Source organism: Bos grunniens, chromosome 15, assembly GCF_055505025.1.
Source record: "Bos grunniens cultivar Pamir isolate PY7600 chromosome 15, Bosgru_T2T1.0, whole genome shotgun sequence".
Taxonomy (NCBI): Eukaryota; Metazoa; Chordata; class Mammalia; order Artiodactyla; family Bovidae; genus Bos; species Bos grunniens.
In genome coordinates this window covers 65,290,247-65,317,442 of record NC_141179.1, presented here as the reverse complement: position 1 = coordinate 65,317,442, position 27,196 = coordinate 65,290,247, and the positions used below count along the sequence as shown (strand labels likewise).

Here is a 27,196-nt window from a genome sequence, read left to right as displayed (position 1 = left end):
TGCTTGGAAACCAAATGTTGTCACTCTGGTGGCCATGGGAGGACTTGGCATCTGATGAGCTCAAGTCAAGTACCACCAGAAATGTTTCAGAATGAAGTGAATGTGTAAGGCTACGTTTTCATTCTTCAGATGTTTGCTGAGCACCTGTTGTGCAGTAGAACCTGTACAGGGCCCCAGGGATACGTGGAACAGGGTACTGGACCCAGATGCTCTGCAGGGAAGCTTAAGGGAATAAGTGAATGATTTATTTGGTCCTGCCAACATCAAATGACACTTCACCTGCCATAATAAAACCTGCTGGTTTCTCCCTCCATAGGTTCAGCTTTGCGCAGAGGCTTTCTATCCAGGGGGCTATCTGTGAGGAACTGCATGGGGGTGTAGGAAGCTGACCCGCAGGGGACGCTCCTCTGAGTTCTCAGGCCTGAGAAGAACGGAAGGCGCCACTTTTCCTAGAGCGAGGGGCCCGCGGGTGCCTGGGGTTGTTTCACCATCCTTTCTCAGCATTGTGGCCTCACACAATGATGGGATGTTTCCTGTCCTAAGCTGGTGGGGTGTTGAAAAGACTTGACTGGGGAAGAATCACAGCACAGGATATAGGAACCTGAGGACCCCACAACCTTCAGGAGGGCAGGCCGTGGCCTGGGCCTCCTCTCAGTTCATGGACTTTGGAGACACACAGATGTGGATTCAAATCTAGACTCCACCATTTACTTAACCTCTGGACACCGTGGTATCCCTGTGACCAGGGAAATGCATGAGGTCAGTAAATATTTACTTACTAGATGAACCTCAGTTTCTTCATCTGTAAAATGGGGATATACTTGGACCCCAGCAGTGTACAAATCAAATTAAATCCTTTTTCTAGAACAATGGAACACCCAGCACATAGTAAGCATAGTGGACAGTGGTGGTAAGAGTTTTCCTTGGGGCCATTAGAAAGGGAAGCCCTTTTCTGCAGAAGTACCTGCACTTCGGGGACTCCCCTGGTGGTCTAGTGGTTAAGAATCCGCCTTCCAATGCTGAGGATGTGTGTTCCAACTTTGGTCAGGAAACTAAGATCCTACATGCCACGGGGAAGCTAACCCCTCACTCCTCAACTACTGAGCCCGTATGCTGTAGAGCCCATGCTCTGCAACAAAAACCCGAGGGCCGCAACTGGAGAGAAGCCCCCCATTGCATCTAGAGAAAGCCCACACACCACAGCAAAGGGCCCACGCAGCCAAAAATTTTAAAAATAATTAACAAAAAAAGAAGTACTTGAACTGCCCCAGACAGCACGGGAAAGAACCACCACACAGCCTGGCACGGGAATTAGAGGCTGAGAGGAGAGGCCCAGAGAGATTCCCATGGTCGGAGCCGGGAGCAGGCCCGTGGGATGGTGGAGAGAGTGGGGATGTTGAAAAAGAAACTGTATTAGCATAAGGTCTGGTGGGGCCGGGCCCTGCCAAGTGTTTCATTGAACTGTTAGGGCAGGACTGGAAGTGAAAGGGAATCTAGATTGCTATTGTGCGTCTGGGTGACAGTTGCCACCTCCACCTGCTGCCTCTGGGTAAACAGTAATTATGCATGCCAGCTTAGGCACTGTTCCTCTAGCCAGCAAGGATCCTTGGAAGAATGTGCACTGGCGACTCAAACGTTTTCTGTTTCTCCCGCTCTCTCCTGCCCGCCTCCCCGCCAGGTGACCTGGTCTCGCGCGCCATGCACCACATGCAGGGCCGCCACCCGCTGTGTCCAGGCTCCAGCCCCGCCCGCCAGGCCCGGCAGCCGCCCCAGCCCATCACCTGGTCCCCCGACGCCCTCCACACACTGTACTATTTCCTGCGGTGTCCACAGATGGAGTCCATGGAGAACCCCAACCTGGACCCCCCGAGGATGGCGCTGAACAATGAACGGTAGGGCTCTGCCTTGGGCTGCGTACCTGGTGGGCCACGCGACCCCGTGTGCGTGTGGAGTGCCTGACAAGGTGGCCGAAGAGCCCTGACCCTGGCCTGTTTGCCTGTGGGGAGGTGGCCTGACACGGCGAGGACTGTGCATTCAGATGGAGGAAGGTCTGGCCCTGGAGTGCAGCGGGGCTTGTTGACCCTGGACTGATGTATTGTGGGTTGCTGAGGCTCCGAAGTTGGGCTTTGGCCCCTCTCAGCTCTAGCACTCATCACCTGGGCTCTCAGAAATTCATTTGCCTCTTTTATAAAATGAGGTATTCGCTCCTACCTAGAAAGGTGGGTGGTAAGACGCGCGTGAGCTCACGCTCTCAGAAAAAGCACTTAGGACAACGTCTGGGTGGTAACTGGCCCTCCATCAGTGGTAGCCGTCACTTCTGTTGATGACCGCGATGTCACTGTTACCATCATTCTTGTTAGAAATCTCAGGCATGTTTTGCCCCGTCCACTCATTTTACGGATGGGAACATCATGGCTCTGGACGATTATCTGATCCCCAGCAAGTTAGTGGATGAACAGCCCCAGGGCCCAGGCCTGCTGGCTTCAGTCTAGTGCTCTCCAGTAGGGGCCCAGCCCTTTCCCAACTGATGGAATTGGATCATCATCATCTTAATCCTCTGGGAGCTATCTAGCAAATGCAGGGCTGAGGCAGGCAGGGCCTGACACAGAGTGAGAAGGTGGCAAGTGGAGGCCCCTGCTTCCCTGAAGGAAGCACCAGCAGGGAGGTGGGGTCAGAGCACGGGCCCTCCGCCCCAGCTGTTTCTGCTTTGCGGAGAAATTGTTGTGGTTGTCAGAGCTTGGCTGGGAGGGCGAAAGGGCCAAGAAAACATCTGGAGAGGGTGGGGATGGGGAGAGAGGGGCCTTGCTTATTGGTCGGTGAGGTCCCCGAGGGTGCCTGAGGCTGGGTCACACAAGCAAAGGTGACTGGGAGAGGAGGCGGAAGTACCTCCCTGGGACCCGCTGCCCCAGGCTGGGCGGCTTGGCTCTTGGGCTGTGACCATGGCCATTGGCTGCGGCGATGGCCGGGGAGGTGCTCTTCTGCAGGCACTGTGCCCAGAATCCCTGGGATGTCTTTGTGGCCACCCTCTGGCTTTCCTCCCGGGAGGATTCCCAGGGCCTGATGTTCCGAAACATGGCATCGGGGTTCCTGTGTGACCCAGGTCGCTTGTCTGAGTGTGATTGTTGCAGCTGCGCTGGAATGGTAACATACACACCAGTGTGTGTTTAGATAGTCCGTTATTTACAAACCGCACTGTCTGTGGCACAAAGAAATTGGACGCAGAGGCATTTTTCCATGAATCATTTCAAATGAGTGTTAGACACATGGAAAATTGGAACCACCGTGAGGAAAAAAGAATCCCCAAAGGTCAGATTTGGGCACGGTAAGGAGGACACCTTAAGAATACCCAGGCGGGTGGACGGCCCGACAGCTCTCTGATGGCCCACCTCCTGGCTGCTAAGCAGATCCTGCTGGACTTGGGCTCCCTCTGGGAGTCCTGCCACCCAAGGGAGGCCCTGCCGCCCTTGGAGAGCCAGGCTGGCCTTCCCGCCGCAGGCCAGGCCACATGTCCCTGTGAGGCACTGCCGCTCTGACACCCTCAGCAGAGCTCTGGGGACCCTCTTCACTCCTGTGCACAGAGGCTGGAACTTGCTAGGGCTCCAGGGAGACACCCTTTGCTTCTGTGAGTCTGGCAGTGTCTCTGTCCTCTCCCGTCCCCCACTTCATTCCCTTGAGCTTCCTCCCTCTGTCCCGGGTCTGGAACATGGGGTCAGGTCTTGCAACCAGAATAGGGCAGAACCTCTGGGTCTGCTTGGGAATTCGATGGTTTGGGGATGTCTGGCTCTGTTGGGATTAAGGGACCTCTTCCATGACCTCGCACATGTGGGCTAAGGAGCTCAGTTCAGTAACTTGGGTTTGGCCCATAACACCATTGATGGTGCCACTCGAGTCTGTGCTCGTAGGTTTCCGCTTTGAAGAAACTGCCCTTCTCCCTTCCCGCTGGGTGCTGTGTGTGACCACGATAATGCTGACAAGGGCCGGGTGGGTCATGCATTCATCTGTCCACGAAGCTCATCCTGGGTCCTTGCTATGCCACAGGCCACCTCTACACTAGTCGATGGGGCTCCAGTATCTCTCCATGAGGACCATCCTCCCCATGGCCTCCTGCTCTGGGTTTGGAGGGAGGAGGGAAGTAGGGACTGCAAGGGGGCAGCTTTGCAGGGGCACAAGGAGGCGCTCTTACGTGCTTCCATCTGCCACCGCGGTGAGCCGGGAAGCAGTGGGGAAGGGAGCACAGGCTTCAGACAGAGCCTGAGCTCAGATCCAGCCTCCCACACAGGCCCCTCCATGCCTCAGGCTCCCTATCTGTAAAATGGGGCTGTGAGATAACACACGTGAAAGGAGCCACCTCTTCCCTTTAAAAGGGCAGCTCTACCTACTTCTGCTACTTCCGTGCCCCACAATGAATCAGCAAGGTGCGTGCTAACATTACAAATGGGGGCACAGGGCTGGGGAGCACCGAGCTGCTGAGTACCCGGGCAAGGATTCAAATCAGGTCTCTGACCTGAAGGCCCTCGCCCTCCACCAGCCAGGCTACAGCATTCCCAGCCCCAGCTGAAAGCCAATCCTAAAGCTCTAAGAAAATCTGGGTGGGTCCCAGCCCTGGGGACCCACCAGCCTCTCCTCTCCCAGGACACCTTCCTCGCCTCCTGGGGAGGGCCCCTGCAGCTGAAACCTCCCTGCACCCTCCCAGGATCCCTTTCTTGCTGGCAGCTTTGCATCACAGGCACCAGCGAGGCATACAGCAGGGTCTCAAACACAGGATTAGTCCCAGCTGCCACCCTGCAGGGCACATCATCACCAGTGACCAAGCTCAGAAAGTGAAAGCACTTGCTGTCAGAGATCCAGGGTTACCCAGGGAGATGGGGGGAGCCTCCTTCCCCCCACTCCGTGGTCTGGAGGAGAACGGACAGCCATCTGGCTCAGCATGGTCCTTGCTCACTGTGCCTGGAGGCAGAGGGACGGGGAGCCAGAACAGAGGGCATGGTCCTCCTGGGAATGAGGAGTTTGGGGATGTGGGGAGGGAGGTCGTGGAGACATGCAGGAGCGGAGGGAGGTCTGCTGTCTCGCCAGTGAGTTGCTGGACGAGAACATCATATAGCAGAGCACATGGAGGGAGACAGATACAGCTAGAGAGGCAGAGGGGGCAGAGGTGGAGGGGGGCAGAAATCTGGCTTTCTGCCTCAGAACCTTGGGCACTGGGGGTGCTCAGACTCCCCAAGAAGTGCTGCCAGCAGCCCGGAGAAGCCAGACACCTGCGGAATACTGGGAACGAAGGTGGGCCGCTTGTCTACACCCCAGTTCATTTGCTTGAGCTTCACATCCCTGGCCCCTGGCTCCCCTCTCCCCACCCCAGCCCTTCACAGTGCCCCTCTGTGGAGAGAAGCACGCTCCAAAGGCTCAGGCCCTGCTGGTGTTCAGGACACTGAGCCAGGAGGAGCATCTGATTTGGGATGCAGCTTAGAAACATCTGGTGTCCTGTTTCTTAGCCAACGGAGTGCAATTGGAGGGGAAAACTGCAATTCAAAGAGATCTCACTTCTCACTGTCTGATTTTAGAACCTTCAACCTGTCCCTTAGTCTCTGCAAAGTGTGAGTTCTGTAAACAAGTAACATGTACGCCTCACAGCCACCCATAAGTTATGAGTGCTAGGGAGCTAATGCAGACAGGACTTTTTTAGAGCAGGACCTGGACACCGTGAATGCTCAGTATTAGCTACTATGATGATTAGTATCAGGCAGAAGGAACAAGTGAATGCCAAGACCATGTGGCAGGAGATAGAGGGGGGACCTGGGGGCGAGAGAGAGAAACTGTGTAAGAACAAAGAAATACAGTCCAGAATGATGCACGAGGGGGCTGGGACCTCAGGGGCCAAGGCAAGGGGAGGGCTGAGCCTGTGGCCTAGAAAGCCCTGCCCCGCTGTCTGGCTCCATGGTTTCGGGATCAACTGGTTTCCATTTGCCCTCTCCCCTGCATCCCCTCTCAGCACCTGTACTGCTCTGAGAATGCAGGTGCTAGGAAGCCCTTCCCATGCTGCTATGAGGAGAGGCCCTCCTACCAGGAGCCACCCCAGAGCTGTCTGGTACGTGGTCCTGCACCCCTGGCAGGGTCAGAAGTGACATGGGGCCCGGAATACTGGTTTGATACCAAACATAGTCCCCAGTTCCCATGGAACTAGTTTTGCTCAAAGTCTTTTTCCAGGTCGGATCCCAGAAGAAGGTACTCTTTGTCCAGCCCAGCCCTTGGGTGCCCTAATCCATGTCTTGCTGGCCAAGGGGGTTCCTGAAAGTATGTGGACAGAACTCAGAAAAGCTGGAGTTAGCAAAGATGTGAGCCCACAGGGTTCTGGCCAACTCTACTTAAAGTCCATAATATGACCTCAGGTACTGCCCAAGGTTGGGGGCTCCACCAGCCTCTAGGGTCATCCTGGAGGTGTCATCTCTACCATCTTCTTGCAGCGTGACATGTCAGCCCATCTTTCTAGGCCTCCAAGTTTCCTTAATGGTAAAATGGTGAAGATAATAAGACGCTACTGGGATTAAATGAGTTGAGTACAGTAAAGCTGTACCTGGTCCATAAGAATAAACAGTGGCTGTCACCCTGCCCGCCCTCCCCCCGCCCCCATTATGGTCATCAGCATTCTTAGATGACATGGTTGACATTGAGAATAGTCTCTCTTCATTGATGATGAATGTTTCTTTAGGATGATGTTTCTTCAAAAGCGGTTCTCAAGCAGTATCTGGTTTAGTAATATGACTACAACTCATACAGTTAATACTACTACTAACTACTATTGATACTACTAAGATAACTACTGCCACTACCAATAATAATAATTAATATTGCAACTCCTAATATTACTCCTACTTACAAACACCCCTACTGATTATAGCTAGCATTATAGAGCACGTATTAAGTGACAGATACGATACCATCTTAAGCATTTCACTTATTAACACACGTTTCTCGCTATACTTCTGTTGATCAGCAGGGAAGGAATATAAGAGAATTACGAAGGACTGCCTCATGTGATTGAGTCTCTTGCCTAATAAGAGAGGCAAAAACAAGACAAGGGGGAAAAACTGAGCATGAGCCGGCGGATAGTGTTACAGGAAGCTTGATTGTCTGGTACTTCGTTAGGTCAGCTCTCAGGCCCTGCCACTGGTCTGGATTCAATCCCAGCTGTGTTACTTACGAGCTGGTGGCCTCGGTCACTTAGCCTCTATGCCTCAGTTTCTTCTCAGCACAGGACCAGGAGTGCAGACTGCATAGAAGTGTCGTGGGGATTGAGTTAGTATGTGCAAAGTATTCATGCTTGGCACACAGTATGTGTCGGTCATCATCATGTTCTTTTCCTTCTTCTTTTTCATCATACTCACCATCCTGTTCCAGAGGATCTTGGAGAAGGCTGGCATCCTTGGAGTGGGGTGAGCATGTTAGAACAGGCTGGGCTTCTAACTGGGCCTTAAAGACCAGCCCCAGGACACCGGGACAGATGGGGTGTGGGCAGCAGAAGTCACAGAGGGATTTTGTTGCTTCACAGTGTGTATTTTGTGACCGACATGGATCTCCTTTTTTTTTTTCCCCTACACTGGGCTTTCACTGCTGTATGCAGGCTTTCTCTAGTTGCAGCACATGGGGGCTACTCTTCGCTGCAGTGCGCAGGCTTCTCATTGCAGTGGCTTCTCTGGCTGCAGCCACAGGCAGTAGGCGGGCACACAGACTCAGTCATTGCAGCCCTCAGCTCTAGAGCATGCTAGCTTTGGTAGATTTTATGCACAGGCTTAGCTGCTCTGCGGCACATGGGATCTTTCCAGACCAGGGATCGAACCTGTGGCCCCTAGATTGGCAGGTGGATTCTTAACCACTAGGACCTGGACAACCAGGGAAGTCCAGATCTACATTTTTTTCAAACACAGAATAGGTGTATGTGTGTGTGTTTAAGTCATCACTGGTTGTTGTTTGTCTAGGTAGATGCTTCTAAGTGGGACTTGAGTGGTTTTCCCATGGAGACCTGCCTTCTCAAAGGTGTGTGAGGATCAAGCCAGCCCTTCCTCCTCCAGCCACGTGATCCGAACACATCTCCTTACCTTCTGAGCCCTGGTTTCCTCCTGTGTAGAGTGAAGATCCCAGCAGTACTTGCTTCCTGGGGGAGCCTCAAAATCCTGGGGCAGGGCTCCCAACACACATGAAACCCACAGTGAGGAGAGGCCCTTCTTTGTTCCAGTCCGGATGCAGGAGGGGGCTGTTTCCCCTCGGATGAGCACTTTACATAAATAGGAGGCACCCGCAGACAGGCTGAGTGTTCAGTCTGAAGAAATGGGCTCATTAATCTTTTGCTCAGCTTGCGAAAGTGTTTTCTTATCAAATAATAGAGATGATGGCGGTGATGGCTTTGTACTCCTGACTTGTGGTTCCCTTAAATACCATTTCAAGAAGATTTGCAATGTTAAGCTCTTTTCTTTCTACTCCCCCCTTTTGTGCATTAAATTTCCATCTGTTTACCCAGAATGGAAGTAAAAGAAATAAAAATAGCTATTGGATGGATTAAGTACTTTTTTCCACACACTCCTCAGGCTGGTGTGTCCAGGGACCTCTGAAGCCACTTGTCATGTGGTCTGCAGTGCACACAGGGAGCCATCCCTCCCACCCCTAGTCATTCCCCATCCTTCTGTCTCCTTTTTATTTTCCTCCAAGCACCCTCCTCTGTCTGAAGCTACCTTGTCTATGGATTTGCTTACTTCCTTTTCTGCCCTCTTCTCACCCCTCTAGAAGGTAAACGCCAAGGGTCAGTGTAACCACTGTGACTCCAGCACATAGAACATTCCCTGGCACAGAGTAAGCAGTTAAGTATTTTTTTCAGTGAGATAAGCTATAGAGCCTAAAGGTTGGACTTATGGAGTCAGAAAGACCATCCCTAGGATCTCTGCTCTGCCGTTGATGCACTGTGTGACTATGGGCACGTTAATTTATCAGGCCTCAGTTTCCCCAGATTTTCATGAAAAATGGCTTGATCTGCTTGCCAAGGTTTTTGTAGGGTTCAAATGAGGTAATCCATTGAAAGGACTTAGCACAGAGTAAGCTCTTCATACATGGTAGCTGCTATTAGCTGTGTAATTACTATTTTCATAAACCTGTGAAAGGACTCATAACTAAATCGTGTTTAATGCTTAAATAACCCAAAACAATGGTGATTTTAAAAATCACATCTACTCAAAATGCTTGTTTTCTTTTTCTCTCATATATACCTCCTTCAGTCTCTCCCTTTAATTCCATCTTATCTCACCCTGACAGTAGCCAGAGAACCAGGCAAGTGACAAAGATTGGTAGACCAGATGGACCAAAGGACTAGCTCAGTGAAGACTGTTTTGAACAGAAATATGTACAGACTTTGATTTATCACAACCCACCATCCAAGAATCTCAAAGAACTCTAAAAACTGGATTTCATCCACCCATTGGTTCACAAACCGAGCAGCAAGTCAAATGCTCCAAAGTCAGTGGTGTACTTGTGTCCCAGGCCCCTCGCTTGCTGGTTTGGTCCCAGTACCTACACAGGACAGGCTGCCACAGTCAAGTGTTAAGTGTGGGAGTGGTATGAACTGATACATATTTACATGGGCTATAAGCATCTGGGGGCTTCCCTGGTGGCTCAGCTGGTAAAGAATCTGCCTGCAATGCGGGAGACCTGGGTTCAATCCCTGGGTTGGGAAGACCCCTTGGAGAGGGGAAAGGCTACCCACTCCAGTATTCTGGCCTGGAGAATTCCATGGACTGTGTAGTCCATGGGGTCACAAAGAGTCGGACACAACTGAGTGACTTTCACATCACAAACATCTGGTTTGTGTTTGACAAAAGGTGTTTGTTTGTTTGTTTGTTTAATCTTTATTGTTATTTTTGGCTGCACTGGGTCTTTGTTGCTGTGTTCAAGCTCTCTCTAGTTGCGGCAAGCCGGGGCTGCTCTCTAGTTGCAGTGCATGGGCTGCTCCTTGTGGTGGGTTCTCTTGCTGCAGAGCACAGGCTCTAGGGTGTGATGGGCTTCAGTAGCTGCAGCTCACAGGCTTAGTTGCCCCATGGCATGTGGGATCTTCCAGGACCAGGGATCAAACCTGTGTCCCCTGCATTGGCAGGCAAATTCTTAACCACTGGACCGCCAAGGAAGTCCTGGACAGTTTTATGGCTTATAAAGCACTTTATAACCACAGCTGTCTAGCAGTTCCTCACAAGCTCTCGAGGGAAGCTCTCGAAGGAAGGCGCAGACTGAGGCCTTCTCCCACAGCAGAAGGCAAGACAAACACCCAAAGTCACCCAAAGTCACAGCTAGAAAGGGACAGCTCAGAGCTTAGACAGGGAAAGCCAATGATACGGCTACAGTGAATTCACGGTGTCACAGGCAATACCTCCCTCCCGCCTTCCAGGGGAGAAAGAACAAGACCCTGGAAGCTGGTCCCTCCATCAGCACCTCCTGTGACTTGAGCTGCTCGCTCTCAATTTCTTGGGGCCTCTTTCCCCACAGGCTTGAGTTTGCTGGCTCTGGGTAGCCAGCACAGGTGGGCATCCGTCCAGCTTTCGAGAAGGAGTGAGCCAGGGATAGGGGGCAAACAGAGGAAGTACCAGTGCCAGATAACAGAGGCTGGAGACAGGATCCCAGCCCAGCCGTTGACAAGCGCCCCGGGGGCTGCCTGTTGCGTGTGACTTCCTGTCCCATTGTTGCGCCCACCGGTCCCACCGGGAAGGAGAGGACCGGGAATTGCTGGGCCCGGGGATGTTTTTATAACACATCGCCACAAATCCCCTTTGTCTACAGCATCGCCAGGCTCCCAGAGAGAGCTTCGGTGCTGGGAAGTCCCAACTCCAGGGAATGGAGTTTGCTTTCTCAAAGTTGGACTTTCCAGACCCCTGGGGATGGGGCAGGATAGGAGCTCAGGCAATATCTACAGTCACATGGGCGGGCTCTGGCCTGCTCCTACTTGCCTGCCAGCCAGCTCCCAGACCTCCCTCCTCCCACAAGCCCAACGCCTCTGACTGCCACCTCCTTGGCTGTTTTCATATTTCCGATTTGGGGACAGAAGGCTCTTAAGGGGTCCAGAGTGTTCCCTTGGGGCTTTGGGCCCCAGCCCAGCACCCCAATCCCTCCTGCCTTCAGTGCTGATGAGGCGGTGGGCACAGCAGGCCTGCGGGTGCACTACAGTAACTCTTTTCTCCCTCATGCCTGCCTTCCAGTTCTCCACCGGCCAGGGACTCAGAGCGTTTAATGCATGACAGTTTGGTCTCTGGAAAGACCCTGGAGTCTTTCACTTTAGAGCCAGACAGCTCACCACTGGCTAGCTGTGTGACCTTGGACATGTGTCCAAACCTCTCAAAGCCTTGGTGTCCACATTTGTAAAACGCAGACCAATAGTTATACCTCCCTTACAGGGTGCTGTTAAAGGGTAAAGTTTGCTTACTTGGCACATAGTAGGCCCTCAGCAAATCTTAGCAATGTGGCTTTACTGCTTTACTAACCAGGCCAGCATCTTCCCTGAAGCTGCAGTTGGGCTAGGGGTACAGAAAGGATGATCAAGTGCTGGGAACCTTTTCCTCTGACTGAGTTGGAGTGCACTGCCTCTACAGTACAAGTCAAATTCACCGGTAACCCTAACCCTTACACATGTGCTTCTCTGCCAGGCCTCAAGAGACATGCCCCTACCTCCTCCTAGAAGTTTCTGGAAACTTTTTTTTTAATCCTTTCATCACGTGCTCAGTTACATTCAACTTTTTGTGACCCCATGGACTGTAGCCGACCAGGCTCCTCTGTCCATGGGATTTTCCAGACAAGAATACTGGAGTGGGTTGCTATTTCCTCCTCCAAGAGATCTTCCTGACCCAGGCATCAAACTCTTGTCTCTTGTGTCTCCTGCGTTGCAGGTGGACTCTTTACCACTTGAGCCATTGGATTGATTGATTGATTTGGGTGTGTTGGGTCTTAGTTTCAGCACTTGGGATCTTCATTGCTGTGTGTGAGATGTTTTAGCTGTGGCACGGGGGATCTTAGTTCCCTGACCAGGGACCCAACCCAGGCCCCTGTATTGGGAGCATGGAGTCTTAACTAACCACTGAGCCACCAGAAAAGTCCCTTCTGGAAACGCTTCACCCAGCTGTGTGAATGGGTCCCCTTTCTGCCTTAGACTCTGGGGTATGGGAGAAGGCAGATGCTGTGTGATGATACTCAGCTGAGTCCAGACAGGAATACCTATTCAGAGACTAAATAAAAGACCCAACCCCCACCCCACTGCCAGCAGTTATCCGCAGGATAAGTGGAGCAGGACAGCTAAGTCATAGGCTCCTCTCCAGCCTGACTTGTTGGCCGAGGTCCCTGAGTGGTGACAAGCACCCTCACCATGGTTTGAAAACATTGTGTTCGAAAGAAGGAGCTTGTGTTTGAGCAGGCTAGAGGCCCTTGCCGGCCTGACTTCTTTCACATGGTGAAAGAACTGTGGTCTCTTGTCAGCCATCACAGATGCTGAGCCTGGCTGATTCTGCATCTCTTACACCTTAATGCAGCAGCGAGCCCCATGGGTGAGGTGTGGCCGAGAGGCCAAGGGAGCCACACCTTAGCCAGGTGGAAAGAGGCCTGCTTTCAGCCCGCTGCATTCCAGGTGTGTGGGAAGCAGCGATACTCTGCTGGCTGGGCCAGTTGCCAACCAGCCAGGCCACCATGCGGGAGGGCCTTGGCCTGAGAGGCCAGATAGATGCCTTGAGGCTCGCGGCACTGGGAGCCCTCCCTGCTGGGTGGGAGAGGGTGGAGGGGTGCAGTCTCCACTGAAATCTGTAACATCCGCCCACATAAGAAGCCACCCTGGAGTCAGGCCCAGTTATCAAAGATAGATGGCTGTGTCCCCTGAATCGCGGCTCAAGGCCACATAGACATCTGCTGAACCGCACCTGCCATTGCCTCCACCCTCCCAGAAAAACCTCCTCAGCCCCAGTCAGCCGAGTTCCCCCAGGAAGCGGTTCCTGGGTAGAAAATTCTGTGAAATGGTTATCTTTTTATCAGAGCAATATTTTCTTTCTTTTCTGAAGAGAACCATTTGTTAATACCCAAGTCAGCTCAGGCCTCCAAGCGTGGAAGACGAAGTGCTTCCCCATTTCATGAGCTCATCTGGCTGACTTAGAGCTCAGGGACCCTGCAGAGAGCACTAGAGTAAGAGCAGACCCCTGAGAACATGTTCGCAGTTTGAGGGCTCTGCCTCCAGGAGTGAGAGGCGTGCTGTGCATTTCTAAATTCAAAAGTTGAGTCTCTTATGTGGGCTTCTGTCCTGAGGGATGGACAACAGCAGTCTCTGCCTTCAGAGAAATTATAGTCTGAGGAGAAAGCAGTCAATGCCAGCTAGCAAAATGATTACAGCTGGTGTATGTTTGGGGGCTTCCTCGGTGGTGCTAGTGGTAAAGAACCTGCCTGCCAATGCAGGAGACATAAGAGACGTGGGTTCGATCCCTAGGTCAGGAAGATGCCCTGGAAGAGAAAATAGCCACCCGCTCTAGTATTCTGGCCTGGAGAATCCCATGGATAGAGGAGCCTGGTGGGCTACAGTCCATGGGGTAGCAAAGAGTCGGACAAGAATGAAGCGAGTTAGCATGCATGTGCTGTGCAGGAGCAGAATGGAGACTAGGCTCGGGCGGGTGGGCAGAGAGGGCCTCCCACTGCTGCAGGGGACCCACGAGCCAGGCGAGGTGCTTTACCCAAGTGCTAAACGCTAGGGTGGCCGGGTGTTCGTGTTTGCCTGAGACACTTGTCTCTTATGCCTGCTGTCCCAGAGGTGTTGGCAGGAACACTCCTCTTCCTTCTCAAATGTGGTCCAGCTTGGTGACAGATTACACAGTTACTGTGCTTAATACTCATCGTTCCCAAGATGAAAACGGTGGCACAGGGTCCAGAAAATGGGAAGCCAGAGTCAACTTACTAAGCTAGGTGGCGGTGGAGTACACTATTTGGGAGCTTGGATCTTGGGGGTACCCTGCCTGGGACTACCTCCCCACTCTGCCACTTACTAGGTGTGTGACCTAGAGCAAGTTACTTGACCTCTACAGGCCTCAGTTTCCCCATGTATAAAGTGGGGACAATAATAATACCTGTTTCCTAAAGTAGCAATGAGGATGAGATGAGTCAATAGATGTAAAGGGCTTAAAACAGTGCCAGGTGCTTAGCAGATGCTCTGTACACACTAGCTGTTTGTGTTTCCCGAGTAATCCTGCCTGCCTGAGGAGCTGGGCCAGGATACCCCTATTGCTACACTATTGGCCTCCCATCCATAGCTCATGTTGGGGTTCCCTGATGGGCAACCAATAGGAAGAGGTAGGGAAGTCGTTCACAGCTAATCATGACTGGGTTGTAATCTAAATTTATATCCATATGCATATCTGAGCAAGTAGAGGTTTTTCTGGTGCCTCTAATCTGTACCAGATGGGTTTTAATAAGAAAAGCATATTTCCCCGAAGAAAGCCCTAAGCCCTGCCCCTCACAGAAGTCACCTGACCCCAGGTGGAGATTCTGTTAGGGGTCAGCTGCCAGGTCCGAGGCCAAGGGACTGTGGGGGGGAGATAGTCCTCAGAGTCAGAAGAGAGATGCCTGCTCAGCTCTGACTCCAAGCTGAGCCAAACCACTCTGGTTTACCAAGCCATTCTAGAAAAATAATTAGTCCAAGATGTGAGCCAGACTAGAATCGCATCCTTTGTGCTGGGAGTGGAATCTGACTTCATTTGGGACAATGTTGGTTTCATTCTCCATGGATGTTTTGGCTTGGTGTTAGGCCACCGCAGCCCTCCGGAAATCTTGGGGGATTTGGGGGTGAGGGCCTCAGAGTTGGCAAAGCAGAGCCAACCTTGACTTTCCCAGAGCAGTCTCTGCTTGAAGAGCTGGCACTTGATTGGGAAAAGGTTGGCATCTTTGCAGGTTCCTGACTGTGCCACTTGCCAGGCCCAACCCAGGCAGCATGGCAGGGTGGGGTGCGGAAGCAGTGTGCTTCCGAGCAACGTCCTGAAGAGAGAAGGATTGGAGGGAAGGTCACCCCATTCCACCCTAGGGCTCAGCAGTGACCCTCACTGAAGGCAGGGCAAAATCAGTGCAAGAATTTAGGGCTGAGGGTGGGAGATCTTCTGGCCAGCCCCTCCCTTGACCATCATCTGTGTAGCTGGTCCTTGTGAGATTCCTTTCCTAGACTAAGGATCCTTACCTCGGGGTGGGCTGAGCTTAGATGGTGATGAGGACATCTCCTTATGGAGCTAGCCTAAGGCATCGTGGGCCTCCCCAAACCCTCCCAGCTCCAGGAGCCAGGCCTGTGCCCCATGGCACCCTCTGCTCCCAGTCAACAGTGGAAGTTAAGAAACCATGGCCCAGGTTTCCCAGGGCAGAGCTCAGGCCAGGTGTCGAGGGCCTACCCAGCCAGTGGGCACCTCCCAGACCCACCTGCCTGAATACTTGCACCCAGTCCTCATGGGTGGGCACAGAAGGGACAGACCCAGACTTGGCCTGCCCGGTGGGGACAGAGGCACAAGGTCGTATCAAGCCTGGGCCTCCAGTTCCAGGCTTGTGCCCCATCTGCCAACCTGACTCTCTCCCCAAGGCCCCTGCCCACCTCAAGGAAGAACAGAGCCTGCTTTGAGCTGGAAATTGGAGGCGTTTCCTGTTTCATGTTGTTAAGACACCGCTTATGGGACTGTAATCCCAATAAATCATATGCTTGCTGAGTGGGGCAGGGTTTGTTTTTTGGTTTTTGGTTCTTTTTTTTTCCAGGCTGCAGGGACCTCTTAAAACCAAGGCCTTAAGAGGTTTATTCTCTTTCATTTCTTTTTTAATGGGAAAAAATGGCTTTTGCAGGCCTGGTCCTGGTGAGGGGCCTTGTGAGCCTGTTAGCTTGGTATACTCAGGCTCAATTGTTTGATTAAAGAGGGAAAAGAGAAACTGAGTCACGACGCTTGGAGCTGGTCTCCCTGTTGCTGCTGAAGGGCTCTCTGACCTTAGGCGAGACACTGGGCCTCCCGCGGCCTCTGTTTCCTCCTCCTCACCCCACTTCCTGTTACAGGCTCACTCTCTTTGCTATATTTTACGAGTTCTCCACATGACATGAATTGCTATTTTATGCACACAAAGACAAATGCTTGGATTTGGTGACCCTTTTAAGTGGCCTTGTTTGTCACAGTAGCAGCCCGACCGGATGTGTTTGCAAGTGTATGTGTGGTGTTTCCGAGGTTAAGCCGCCAGCAGTCCTCAAGGACTGCAGGTCCCTCACAGTATCCCATGCCCACTCCCTCACACCCTCGCTTGTTCATGACCCCAAAGCTCCTGGGTCTGTGTTGTCCTTGCCCCTTCCCCGGTCTAGGGTTCTTGACGGCCGAGGCCCTGCACCGCCAGAAACAGTCTCCAGATCACACTCGACATAGTGGTTGTGTTTGTTGCTCTGTTTTATGAGCTGGGGTGGAGTGGGTGGTGGGCAGCTCGCTGGCAGACTTTTGCAAGCTTTACATGTTTATACTTGCAGGAAGGTTGGGGGGTTTGGAGAGGGAATTGGCTGGGCTTGATGAAGGCTGGAGCTGAGGCATTTAATAGATTCTTGCAGCCTTTTCTGCTATTATGTATTTTCTCTATCAAAAGACACTAAAATGATAGTAACAGCTAACCTTTACCAAGAACTTACCATGTGCTAAGCACTTTATGTACATACTTCTGGCTGTCTTGTGAGGTGGCCCTATTATTGGTACCCATTTTGTTGATGGGACAGCTGAGTCTAGAGAGAGAAGATAACTTGCACAGGATTATAGTTTAATTCATCAAGAGTGCAATGGATTGCAACCTAGGGCAGTCTCCCTCAAGAGCCCGTGTACTTGACCTCTGTACAGAAGGTACAGCTTTCATCTTATGGAGGCTGTGAAATAACAGCAAAAGGGTTTCTCATGATGCTAAGTGTCTAGAAACCACCAACCTAACCCCATGTTTAAAAGAAAAACAGGCCCAAAGAAGGTAATGATATGCCCAAGGTTATAGACTCAGTTCAGTGGCTTCTAGAAACTAGGATTTTCTCCCAATGAAGATTCGGTGTGGAATCCTCAGATCCTTAAGCCAAGAGTGTGCATGTTCACCACACACCATTCTAGAATTGACTGGACTGGGGCGGGATGCCAGCCCCATGCCTGAGAGCAGCCTTGCCCCAGGGCAAGGCTGCATTTGTCTGAGGCAGCAGTTCTCAGTGTGGTCTGGGGACCCTCTGGGTCCCAGAGGCTTCTCAGGAGGCCCCAGGGTCAGCATTATTTCCATAACAATGAGATGTTATTTGCCTTTTCACTCATTTTCTCACAAGTTCCTGGGGAGTTTCTCAGAGACTGTGTGACAAACAAGCATAGTATCACTCTGATGGCTGACAGAATGTGAACCTATGTATTCAGAGGTTTGAAGTTCTCTGTTTTAATTTCGGATACAGTAATTAGCGATAGAACAACACACATAAACAAAAGCTCTTTGAGAGCATGAATAATCTGTAAGAGTACAAAGGGGATCCTGAGACCAAAGCACTCGAGAACCACTGGTCCAAGGTACCAGGCCCAGCACGGGACAGGCAGTGGCTTGCGGCCAACCACAGCCTGGCGAAAAGGCAAAAAGAGGGAAGCGGGCCTTTTCCTCTGGAACCGGAGAGACCCTGGGGATGGTGCATAGCCAATCATTCCCAGCCGTGCTCCTCTGGAGCACTTTCACCCCGTGTTAGAACACAGCCGTGGCCAGTACAGATGGGAGTTTTTATAGGGATTTTCCAGAATGTCCAGTAATGAAGGCCAGCTTCTCAGCATGCCCAATGGGCTAGATGAAATAACCTGAAAGGAAATAGTAGCCTGGAGCCCGCAGGCCAAGGGAAGGATGTTACTGAGAAAGTCCATGAATTGCACGTCATTTTACTTTCCTATGGGCCACAGGTCAGCCGGTGGGTGGGCCAAGGAGAAAGGCCCAAAAGGATTATTTGGGGGGCTGCAATGGCCTTGGATGTGGACAAGTGGGCACCAGTCAGAGGCATAGTGGTAGCCTTAACCCTGGAGTATTTTTGTATGTTGAGAATATTAATCAGTGTACAATTCAGGGAAGAGAAAACACCTAGGGTGTTTTCAACAGGAAGGGATTTAATGCAGGGAATTGTGTGCCAAAAGAATCATTGTGTGGGCTCAAGGAGCAGGTCTAAGACTGAACCTCCAGGAATGACTCCAACCAAGAACAATACAAAACTTGCTATTGGGGGGCTTCTCCCTCTGAGACAACCCCAGAAACTGTAATTCAGGATTAAAGCTGGAGTCGAGAGGTTTTGCTGTTGCCTTCAGTAGCAGTACTGCTGTCTCTGAAGCACTCAGGAAGTCGGGAAATGGACACGGGAATGCTCGACAGGGGGAAAGTAATACCTCATGTTTTATGACTTGGTCTGCTAGTAGAACCAAGCAAAGAAGACACAAAGGGGACCTCCGCCTCACATCCATTTATCAGATCTCATGCAGCTGTATCTTAATGGTGAAGTCTAATTACAAAGGAGTCTGGGAAATGTAGTTTTCAGTTTTCCACCTCTCCAGCTAAGTTGGTAAATTGGAGGCTTAATGAACCAGTCCCCAGTATCTGCCCACCAGTTACCAATATTCTATCTTTTCACATGCCGAGTTGTAAGAGGCACAAGCCTGGGGAATGAATCATGACACCATCTGATTAGACTTCATGGTTTCCTGAGTTCCCTCTCGGATTTCCCGTAGGGCAGCTGGGAGATGCTGCTGAGAGCGTTTGTGGCCACACTTGGCTCTTTGTTTTGGCTGTTGGCCACAATAGGGAAGAATGGCTGGCACATCCGTGAACTATCTTTTTGTTTACGCTTCAGTCTCCAGTGCTGGTGGATTAAATAAAGCCTTCCCCTTGAATCAGAAGGACTGATATGTAGACGTAGCTTCTCTAAGCTTACCTTGCAGCACTGTGGTATAAGAACTGTAAAATTCCAAAATATTTGGGGGGAATTCAAATGGGCATTCACAACCAAGGAAGATCTTATAAACAGGAGGGTAATTCAGAAATGAATTGCGGTTCCTTCCTGGATTCTACAAGCTCCCCATTAAGGGTCCTGGCTTCCCACTCTTAACTAGTCTACACTGTGCCCTTGAAAAGTATATGTCTTTTTTTTTTTTCTGGGCAGAAAGAGGACTTGGTCCAGAACTGAAAACTCGGGTGTATTCTGCCACATTCCTGATGCTTAGCCATCCTTTCAGTATTCAACTTAACTGAGGATCTGCTGTGTCCAGGCCCTGTGCTGGGTATACTTTGGAGAACCAGGGATGGTGGAGGCATCATTCTTGTCTAAAGAGAAATAGTCTAGTCAGGAACATGAGACATATTTATTCTAGAGTAGAGTTCTAAGGGATCTTGGAGAAGGAGGAGTATTTTCATTGGAGAAGGGATGTGGGAAGGCTTCTAGAAAGAAGTGGCATTGGAACCAGTCCTTGAAGGATAAAGAGGATCTGGATGGGCAGAGGTGAGAGCTGGTTCATTCTTTCAAGGAGGTGGGGACAGCCAGGGTGGGCTTGAGAACCATGAATGTCTGGTGGTCTGATGTGTCCTGATGAAAGGTTTGAGTCAGGGCTGGAAAGTAAGTTGGGGTGATGATCTGAGCATCCCTGAAGTCCAGGGCTACAAGCCTTTCCCAACCTTTGGCCACCTTGTCATCGCAGCAGTTGGTACAGTTAGCACACTTTGGGCTTCCCTGGTGGCTCAGACGGAATCCGCCCAAAACGCGGGAGACCTGGGTTCGATCACTGGGTTGGGAAGATTCCCTTTAGGAGGGCATGGCAATCCACTCCAGTATTCTTGCCTGGAGAATCCCCATGGACAGAGGAGCCTGCTTGGCTATAGTCCCTGGCGTCACAAAGAGCTGGACATGACTGAGTGACTAATCACACAGTGCACCAGTGAAATGATTCAAATCCAGGTGTATTTTCAGAATGCCAGAACCAGGACATCAAAATAACTTCCAAATGAGCCACTTTTACAAACCCCATCTTATTATCTTATTAAATAAATAAATAAAAGGCGTCCTTTGCCCTCAAGGAGAGAAGCTTTGAAAACTTTGAAGATGACCTAAACTTTTGGAAACCTTAGAGAAGTCTCGTGAGGACATTCCCTGCAGGTGGTTTACTCAGAAGCTGAGGAGAAAGGATGGAGGTCTTCCTCCTGGACAGAAAACCTCTCTGCCTGTCTGAGGGAAAGATGGTGACAGCAGGGACCTATCGCAGGAGGAGCCCAGGATATCAGAGGAAGTGGTGGGGGGTGGTGGGACGGGGGCGGCAGGCATGAAGCCAAGACCAGCTGTCAGGGCCCCTCTGCAGCGTGGGGTCTGCTGGGCTGTGGAGCATTCTGAGGTCTCACTGTTGGAGACCAGAACAAGCAGAGGACAGACAGACAGGAGTCGAGCTTGGTGGGAAGGGCAGGGACCGGCCCTGAGGGGCAGAGCCACCATATTGCTCAACCAGGGGGCCATAGTCACCTTCCTGTGAGTGGCGCCCCCTGGTGGCCCACAAAACACCCGTGGCAGGTGCCCCCTGAGTTTGTAGCTCCGAAGCCTTGCTGAGCTGCGTCTCCTGGCCTCCTAGCCGCCTCACACCATGGCCATGGGTTCTGGGTTTGACATAGGCCCCGGGACTCCCTCCCTGGAGGACCTGGAGCACCAGGCTGGGGCCGCCAGCCTGCCACAGGAAGGGACTAGATCCATCTCAGCCCAGGGGTCAGTTGAGGGAGCGGCTGTCAGCCGTGCATGTATAGTGTGATATGCGTCATCTCACTAGGCCTTCCAGTCGTCCTGAGAAGTGGGGATCACCTCGTCTCACAGGTAAAGAAGGAAACAGCCACGGGGTGTTGTCTGTGGTGATGAAGGGGCTCAGCAGCACACCAGGGTCTGTGGGACTCTTTCCTCTGCCCCTGAGCACCCTGGAGAGCCCGCCTGAATTCTGTGGAGGGGGCAAGAGTCTCCAGTTCCTCTTGGGCCACCTGAGGCCCTCAGGCTCTGCTCGTGGCCCATGACAGGAATTCCTTCCAAGCCCTGACAGAGCTCCTGTGGAAGGGGACAGATCAGGGTCTCCCTGAGGAGGAAGGTCAGGTCCCCTCCACACCTCATGACTCTATGGGGGGTGGGCCCAGCCTCCATGGCTGTCCTGAGAGGGGGTGCTCAAGGGGGTGCCTGACCCTCTCTCTCTCTCTCTGCCGGCCCCCAGGCCCTTCATGCTGCTGCCACCGCTGATGGAGTGGATGCGTGTGGCCATCACGTACGCGGAGCACCGCCGCAGCCTCACCGTGGACAGTGGTGATATCCGGCAGGCGGCCCGGCTGCTGCTGCCCGGCCTGGACTGCGAGCCCCGGCAGCTCAAGTATGGAACCGGGGAGGAGTGAGGTGGGGAAGGCCTGGGTAAACCCGCTGCTCCCTCACTCTCCTGGATCAGGAGGGAGCCGAAAGCAGGGGCTGCAGCCGACTCGTTGGATCTGCTCTAAGGCGCTCTCTTCGTGAGCCCACCTGTTAGAACTGATCTGTTCTGGACCTGGGCTGCTCTCCAGTGTGTCCTCTGCAGCCATGGGTCTGGCACAGAGCAGACTCCCATTTGCATTTTGGGTGAGAGAGCGCTCACAGTGGGACTATTGGGCTACACAGCAGAGTAGGCCCTCCCTGCGGTTGCCACCACTTTCTGGAGCACTTCCTAGGTGCAGGCCAGTGCTGAGCTCTCCTATTTTATATGCTTTTTCTCCGTTCTTTGACAACCTCAGAGAAGAAGGGGCTTTAATGCCCATTTTACAGCTGGAGAAGCTGAGGATCAGGAGGAGCAGTAACTTGCCCACAGATTCTCAGCTAGCAAGCTGACCATGCCCGAATTTGAAGCCAGGCCCGTGTGGCCCCAAGCCTGGGTCCTTAGTTCCTTCTCAGTGTGCCTCTGTTGTGTTGGACTGGCCTCTTGAAGTTGTTCCAGAGGAACGGTCCCCTGGCCATCCTTGACCTGGGAGAGCCTCGCTTTGCCCTCCCCTTCTTCTGTCTCCATTGTAAATGCTACGACCTCATCCTGTGACACGTGTTTTCTACTCTGTGGCCCAATCAAGGCTCCAGGCAAAAGCCACCTATCGAAAGCCCGTGGCTCACCCTCTGCAGACCATGGCTGTCCTTGGTAGGATGGCTTGGCTGCACCTGGGAGTCTGGTCCACTCTCTGCTGTTTCTTTGGTGCTTCCGGGCCTCACCAGGAAGCACGGAGGGGAGAGGATGGAGCATCGAGGACTGGAACTTGGCCTCAATGACCATTCTTGAGAACAAATACAGCCTACTCCGTCCAAAAAAAATACACAGCCGAGTACTCTGTGTGGCCCAAACCCCAACCAGAGCTTCTTCCACCTCAGAAAGTCCCCTGAGAGATCATTTTGTGGGGGATTTCATTTCTGATCGTTGACAGCTCCCAAGAGCTCAGAGCACTTCTTTAGCATGTTTATAGAAAAGCCGAAGCGTGTGCTCTTCCTGTCACCCAGCATGACATGGCCAGTCACAGCCGATTAGATGGTAATTCCCTGTCCTCCCCGTCCACACCATGCTCACGCCTCACATCGGCCTAGCACAGCAGAGTCACCTCTTGTAGCGAGGCCATGTCCTAGCAGAAACAGCCAGACTTGAACACCTGGTCTCCTCTGTGCAGACCCGAATGCTGTTTCAGTTCCTTCCGGAGGCTGGATGCCCGAGCGGCTACTGAAAAATTCAACCAGGACCTGGGCTTCCGCATGCTCAACTGCGGAAGGACCGACCTCATCAGCCAGGCGATCGAAGCCCTGGGCCCCGACGGGGTGAACACCATGGATGACCAGGTGCGTTCCGAGTGCTCCGCCAGGCAGGCTCAGGACCAGAGTCCGCAGTGATGTGCGACTGCGGTAACCGGTGGTTCAGTCTGTTCTGTCCCAGGCCTGAGACCCGCCCACTCAGCTGTGTTTCTAAGAAGCGGGTTCCTCCCGAATCACACTCTGCCGTCTACGTAGATGGCCAACTCAGAGACTTCCCAGGCACCCCTTGTAAATCATTTGTAACGGGCATTCGGCTTCCCCTCACTGGAAAGCTGGAGGCTGTCCCAGATGGTGCAGGGCTGGGAGAACGTCCAGAGAAATCAGCTTGATAGAGAGCTAGGGATAATGATCACTGAGACTTGTATTAGGGCATCCTGTGTGCCACGCTCCAGTAGAAATCCTTGCCTTCATGAGTTAACATGCTAGAGGAGGAGACAGATGCTAAGAAACACAAAGTCATGAAATGCAGAGTATGTTAGTGAAAAGTGCTGATGCATTAAATGAAGCCAGAAAAGGGGACAGGAAGTGTTGGAGGCGATGGAGGAATTTTAGGCAGATTTTGACCGGAGTTTTTTGACCTGCTTTCGTTTTTGTTTTTGCTGTGAAGAGCTGGCATTTATACAGCACTTCCTGTGTTCCAGGCAGTGTTCTAAGCACTTTGCACAGATTAACTCATTTAATCTTAACCACAGCCCTGTAAAGTAGGATTCATCCCCATTTTATAGATAGGGAGCCTGGGGTACAGAGCTCACACAACTAATGAGGAGCAGAGCTGGGATTAGAAGAATCCAAGCAGGCCGACCCCAGGCCCTTCCCCACCTGTGGGAGATGCAATTTTTATCTGATGCAGTTGCGTGAGCTTCCCCAGGGTAATGGCACTGTAGTTTAGAAGTCCACAAGAAAGGTTGGGGGAAGTTAAACGGCAGCTGAGAGGTCAGGTAGAGGTCATGTGGCACCCTCGGATGAGATGCTGACACGGCAGAGGCTGTGATGAGGTGCCTGGGGAACCCAAGCCAGAGTGGACTTTGGCAAGTCAAGCAGGAGCAGTCAGGGAAGGATTCTTCCTGAGTCATGCTGGAGGGAGGGAGTGGGAGGTGGATGCAGCAGAGAGGAGTGGGGGAAGGCATCCCAGGGAAGGGAGATGCTGGGAGCCAGAGCATCAGGGCGGGACAGTCAGGCATGTGCTGGGACAGGAAACCACGAGGCTGAGGGAGTTGCTGCAGGAGGGCTCCGGGAGGTGACAGGCTGGGCGTCATATCTCCCCAAGGTGCCTCTGTCAACGCGAGCTCCAGGGCTTTCATCCTGGGGGAGATGTCTTCCTCCTCCAGTGCAGGGTGGGGAAGCCCATGGACGCCAGCCTCACAGGGCTGGAGTTTAGTCCTCCCATCGTAGCTGTGGCAGCTCGGACAAGCTGCTTTACCCCTGAGCCTGTCTCCTCGCCTCCAACTTGTGGGATAACAAGTTGCCTGCCCCCTAGACTTCTGCATCACACCTAGTAGATGCTCCATAAAGGTGCCTCCATGTCTGTTGGTGTCGATAGGATGATTATCCCTGAAATCTGTTCATCAGTGTCTCTTGATTTAACCTCTTTAGGGGGAGGGACCAACATGCAAAAAAAAGTAGTTTCTCCTTACAGGACGTGTCGACGGCTTATAGTCTGAATCACATACAGACCTGTGGAGAAAAAAGAAGTCAAGCTTGTGCCGAGGGGAATAAAACAAAGTCAGGTTCTCACTCAGTGGCTTTTCTCTCAATGCCCCAGTCCTGTTTGTTCCCTCAGCCTCGGTGTTTATAGAATGATCTGTGGGGTAGATAGACCTCTCAGCCATGATTAATCTCGGGCCATTTCTTTATCTCTGGGCGCTAGGCAAGGATTTATGAGGTAAGGAGATCTTGTCTACACACAAATAACCTAATAAATAACATCGCGGGGCTCCAGACAAACGCTTGCCAGCATCCAGCTGTGGAATAGTGCTTTCCACTGCGGCCTTTGCTGTTACTGGCCACAGAGGAGATTCCCGGCCAGGGGGTGGCTCTGTTAACCACCCACCTAAATTCGGGTAGGGATTGGGCCTCAGCTTTCAGAAAAGCTCAGAACTGCTCACAGCAAGAGACGTTCACGTCAACCTCTCCACCCTGTGTGAGACGCCTCAGGGAGAAGAGCTTCTGGGCTCATGCAGGCCTGGGTTCCATCTGAGTCCATCCTCTTACAAATTGTGTGACTGTCGGGCAAGTCAGTCCCCGTCTCCGCTCCTCATCTGTGAAGCCGGGATAATAGCAGAACCTCCCCAATAGGGATGGTATGGTCACTAAGTGAGATGATGCATGTAAAGCAGTTCACACGGTGATTTACCAGCGCAGGGCCTGGGGTGGATGTGGATATGTCAGTGTAGCATGGCAGCCGTGATGGTGGTGGTGTGTTATTTTAATTAGCTAGCTCATCCTTACTTAGCTGGGCCAAGCACTTTATACATAGTAACTCATACTCTTTACAGCAACCCAGTGAGGTAGATACTGTTGTTATTCCCATTTTAAAGATAAAGTAACTGAGGCACAGAGGAGGACAAGTAACTTGTACAAAGTTTACAGCAGGGGTTGCCTTTGTACTGGAGTCTGGCTGTAGGGCCTGTGCCCTTTGCCCCTCTGGTGACCTGTAGTGCTCATGCAAATGTCCCCTACTCATCCTTCAGGTGTCATATGTCCCCTGAGCCTGAGAGGGGCCGGCCCAGCCCCTTCTGTCCAGCGCAAGGCCCAAGATTGTTCCAGATGAGCAGCTGGTCAAGCAGGAGACCTCTATCTGGTTTCCAGGGCAGACACCTATGGAACACGTGTCCTCACATGGTATTTCCAGACAGTTTAGCATCTGTGTTTGCTTCACATAGGGTATGACGCCACTGATGTATGCCTGTGCTGCTGGGGATGAAGCCATGGTCCAGATGTTGATTGATGCTGGAGCCAACTTGGACATCCAGGTGAGAAAGCCCCAAAGGGCTGCCCTGGGCCCCCAACCCAGTGAGAGAACACCCCAAGGTCGTCATCATCCATGCTGGCTGTGATGATTTGGACAACAGAGTAGATGTGTCTCAGAGAACTGGAAATATAAGATACACAGAGATCATAGTTAGCAAAGATGGTTTTTTCTCAAGATTCGGGCTTTCTGCCAGAGAAGTGAGCTCAGAGGGGAGTCCACTGGAGAGAATGGCCATGATTCTGTTACTGTAGCCCTTTTCCCCTTTTATCAAATTAGTCCCCAGCCATCCCTACCATCTCCAGACGCTTCTTGCTCTACCTCCTTCCGAGGCATAAAGTGTTCCCCTTCTGCCATCTCTTTGCCCAGGGCAGACATCACTAATTGAACATCCTTTTGAGCCTTGTCCACAAGGTACTCCAGGCAGACGTTGCCAATCGAATATAGAAAGCACTTGAGTTGACTCCCGACCACCATCCCTGCAGGGCTCCCCCTTAGCTCAGGCCCCGTGTCACCCACCCAGGAATGTCACTCACCTTGGAAACACTGATCCCTTGTGGCATTTTCCCAGGTTCCAAGCAACTCTCCCAGGCACCCCTCCATCCACCCGGATAGCCGTCACTGGACCTCGCTGACGTTTGCTGTGCTGCATGGACATATCTCTGTGGTCCAGGTGAGCTCCTGCCAGGTGTGCCATGCACCCCCAGCTTGCCAGATGGGCTGAACCCCAAGCGTAGCCCCAGCCTCACGTGTCTTGAGTGGGATCAGAGACACCAGAGACACTGGTTAAGGCCAGCTCACTGGGTCAGCAGGACAGAGACTCAACTGGTTTGCCCCAAGGAGCAGGCTCTAGTGAGCAGGCTCTAACCTGAGATTTTAGGGAACAAGATGCAGGCCCAAATGATCCCAGGCCTGCCTGGCCTCTCTGCCTCTGTGGGTGAGTCTCGGGCTGTGCTGGAATCTGGAATCTGTGCAGATGTGCTCAGATCTGCACAGATGTGTTTCTTTCCTCCAACCATCCTTCCAGTCCTGAGCTGTTCTTACTCCCTCATGAATTCTATGGCTTATACCATGCGGTCCTTCTGGTTCTGCCCCTCCCCGTTAGCAGCCATAGTCTCTCAGCATCTCAGTTCCTGAGAGAAGACTCAGATTGACACTGCTCGCCTGTCACTTGACACCGCTCAGCCAAGTCACACTGTGCCCACCTTGGCCCCGGTAGCTGTGCTGGCTGAGGGTCAGGGCAGGCCTGGAAGTGGAAGCTATGGACGGGGCATGGCAACACTGCCACTCGGCTCCTAGACTCCTTCTCTCCTCAGGACTGCAGGGTTCCAGAAACTCCTTCCTGGGAGTTTGCATGACACCCTTGCCATCTGCTGGATTGCGGG

The 27,196-nt window shown here is 52.3% G+C and overlaps 1 protein-coding gene across 3 annotated transcripts in view; it reads left to right on the top strand.

The window, feature by feature from the left end:
* The window catches only part of ABTB2 (ankyrin repeat and BTB domain containing 2), a 187,029-nt gene that overhangs the window by 142,161 nt on the left and 17,672 nt on the right, over positions 1 to 27,196 (top strand). For all 3 annotated transcript variants that reach the window (XM_086341123.1, XM_086341125.1, XM_086341124.1), the window contains exons 3-7: positions 1,679 to 1,892; positions 21,252 to 21,404; positions 22,705 to 22,870; positions 25,726 to 25,815; positions 26,383 to 26,484. In XM_086341123.1, the coding sequence (XP_086197249.1) occupies positions 1,679 to 1,892; positions 21,252 to 21,404; positions 22,705 to 22,870; positions 25,726 to 25,815; positions 26,383 to 26,484 (725 nt within the window). The remainder of the gene's footprint in view (positions 1 to 1,678; positions 1,893 to 21,251; positions 21,405 to 22,704; positions 22,871 to 25,725; positions 25,816 to 26,382; positions 26,485 to 27,196) is intronic.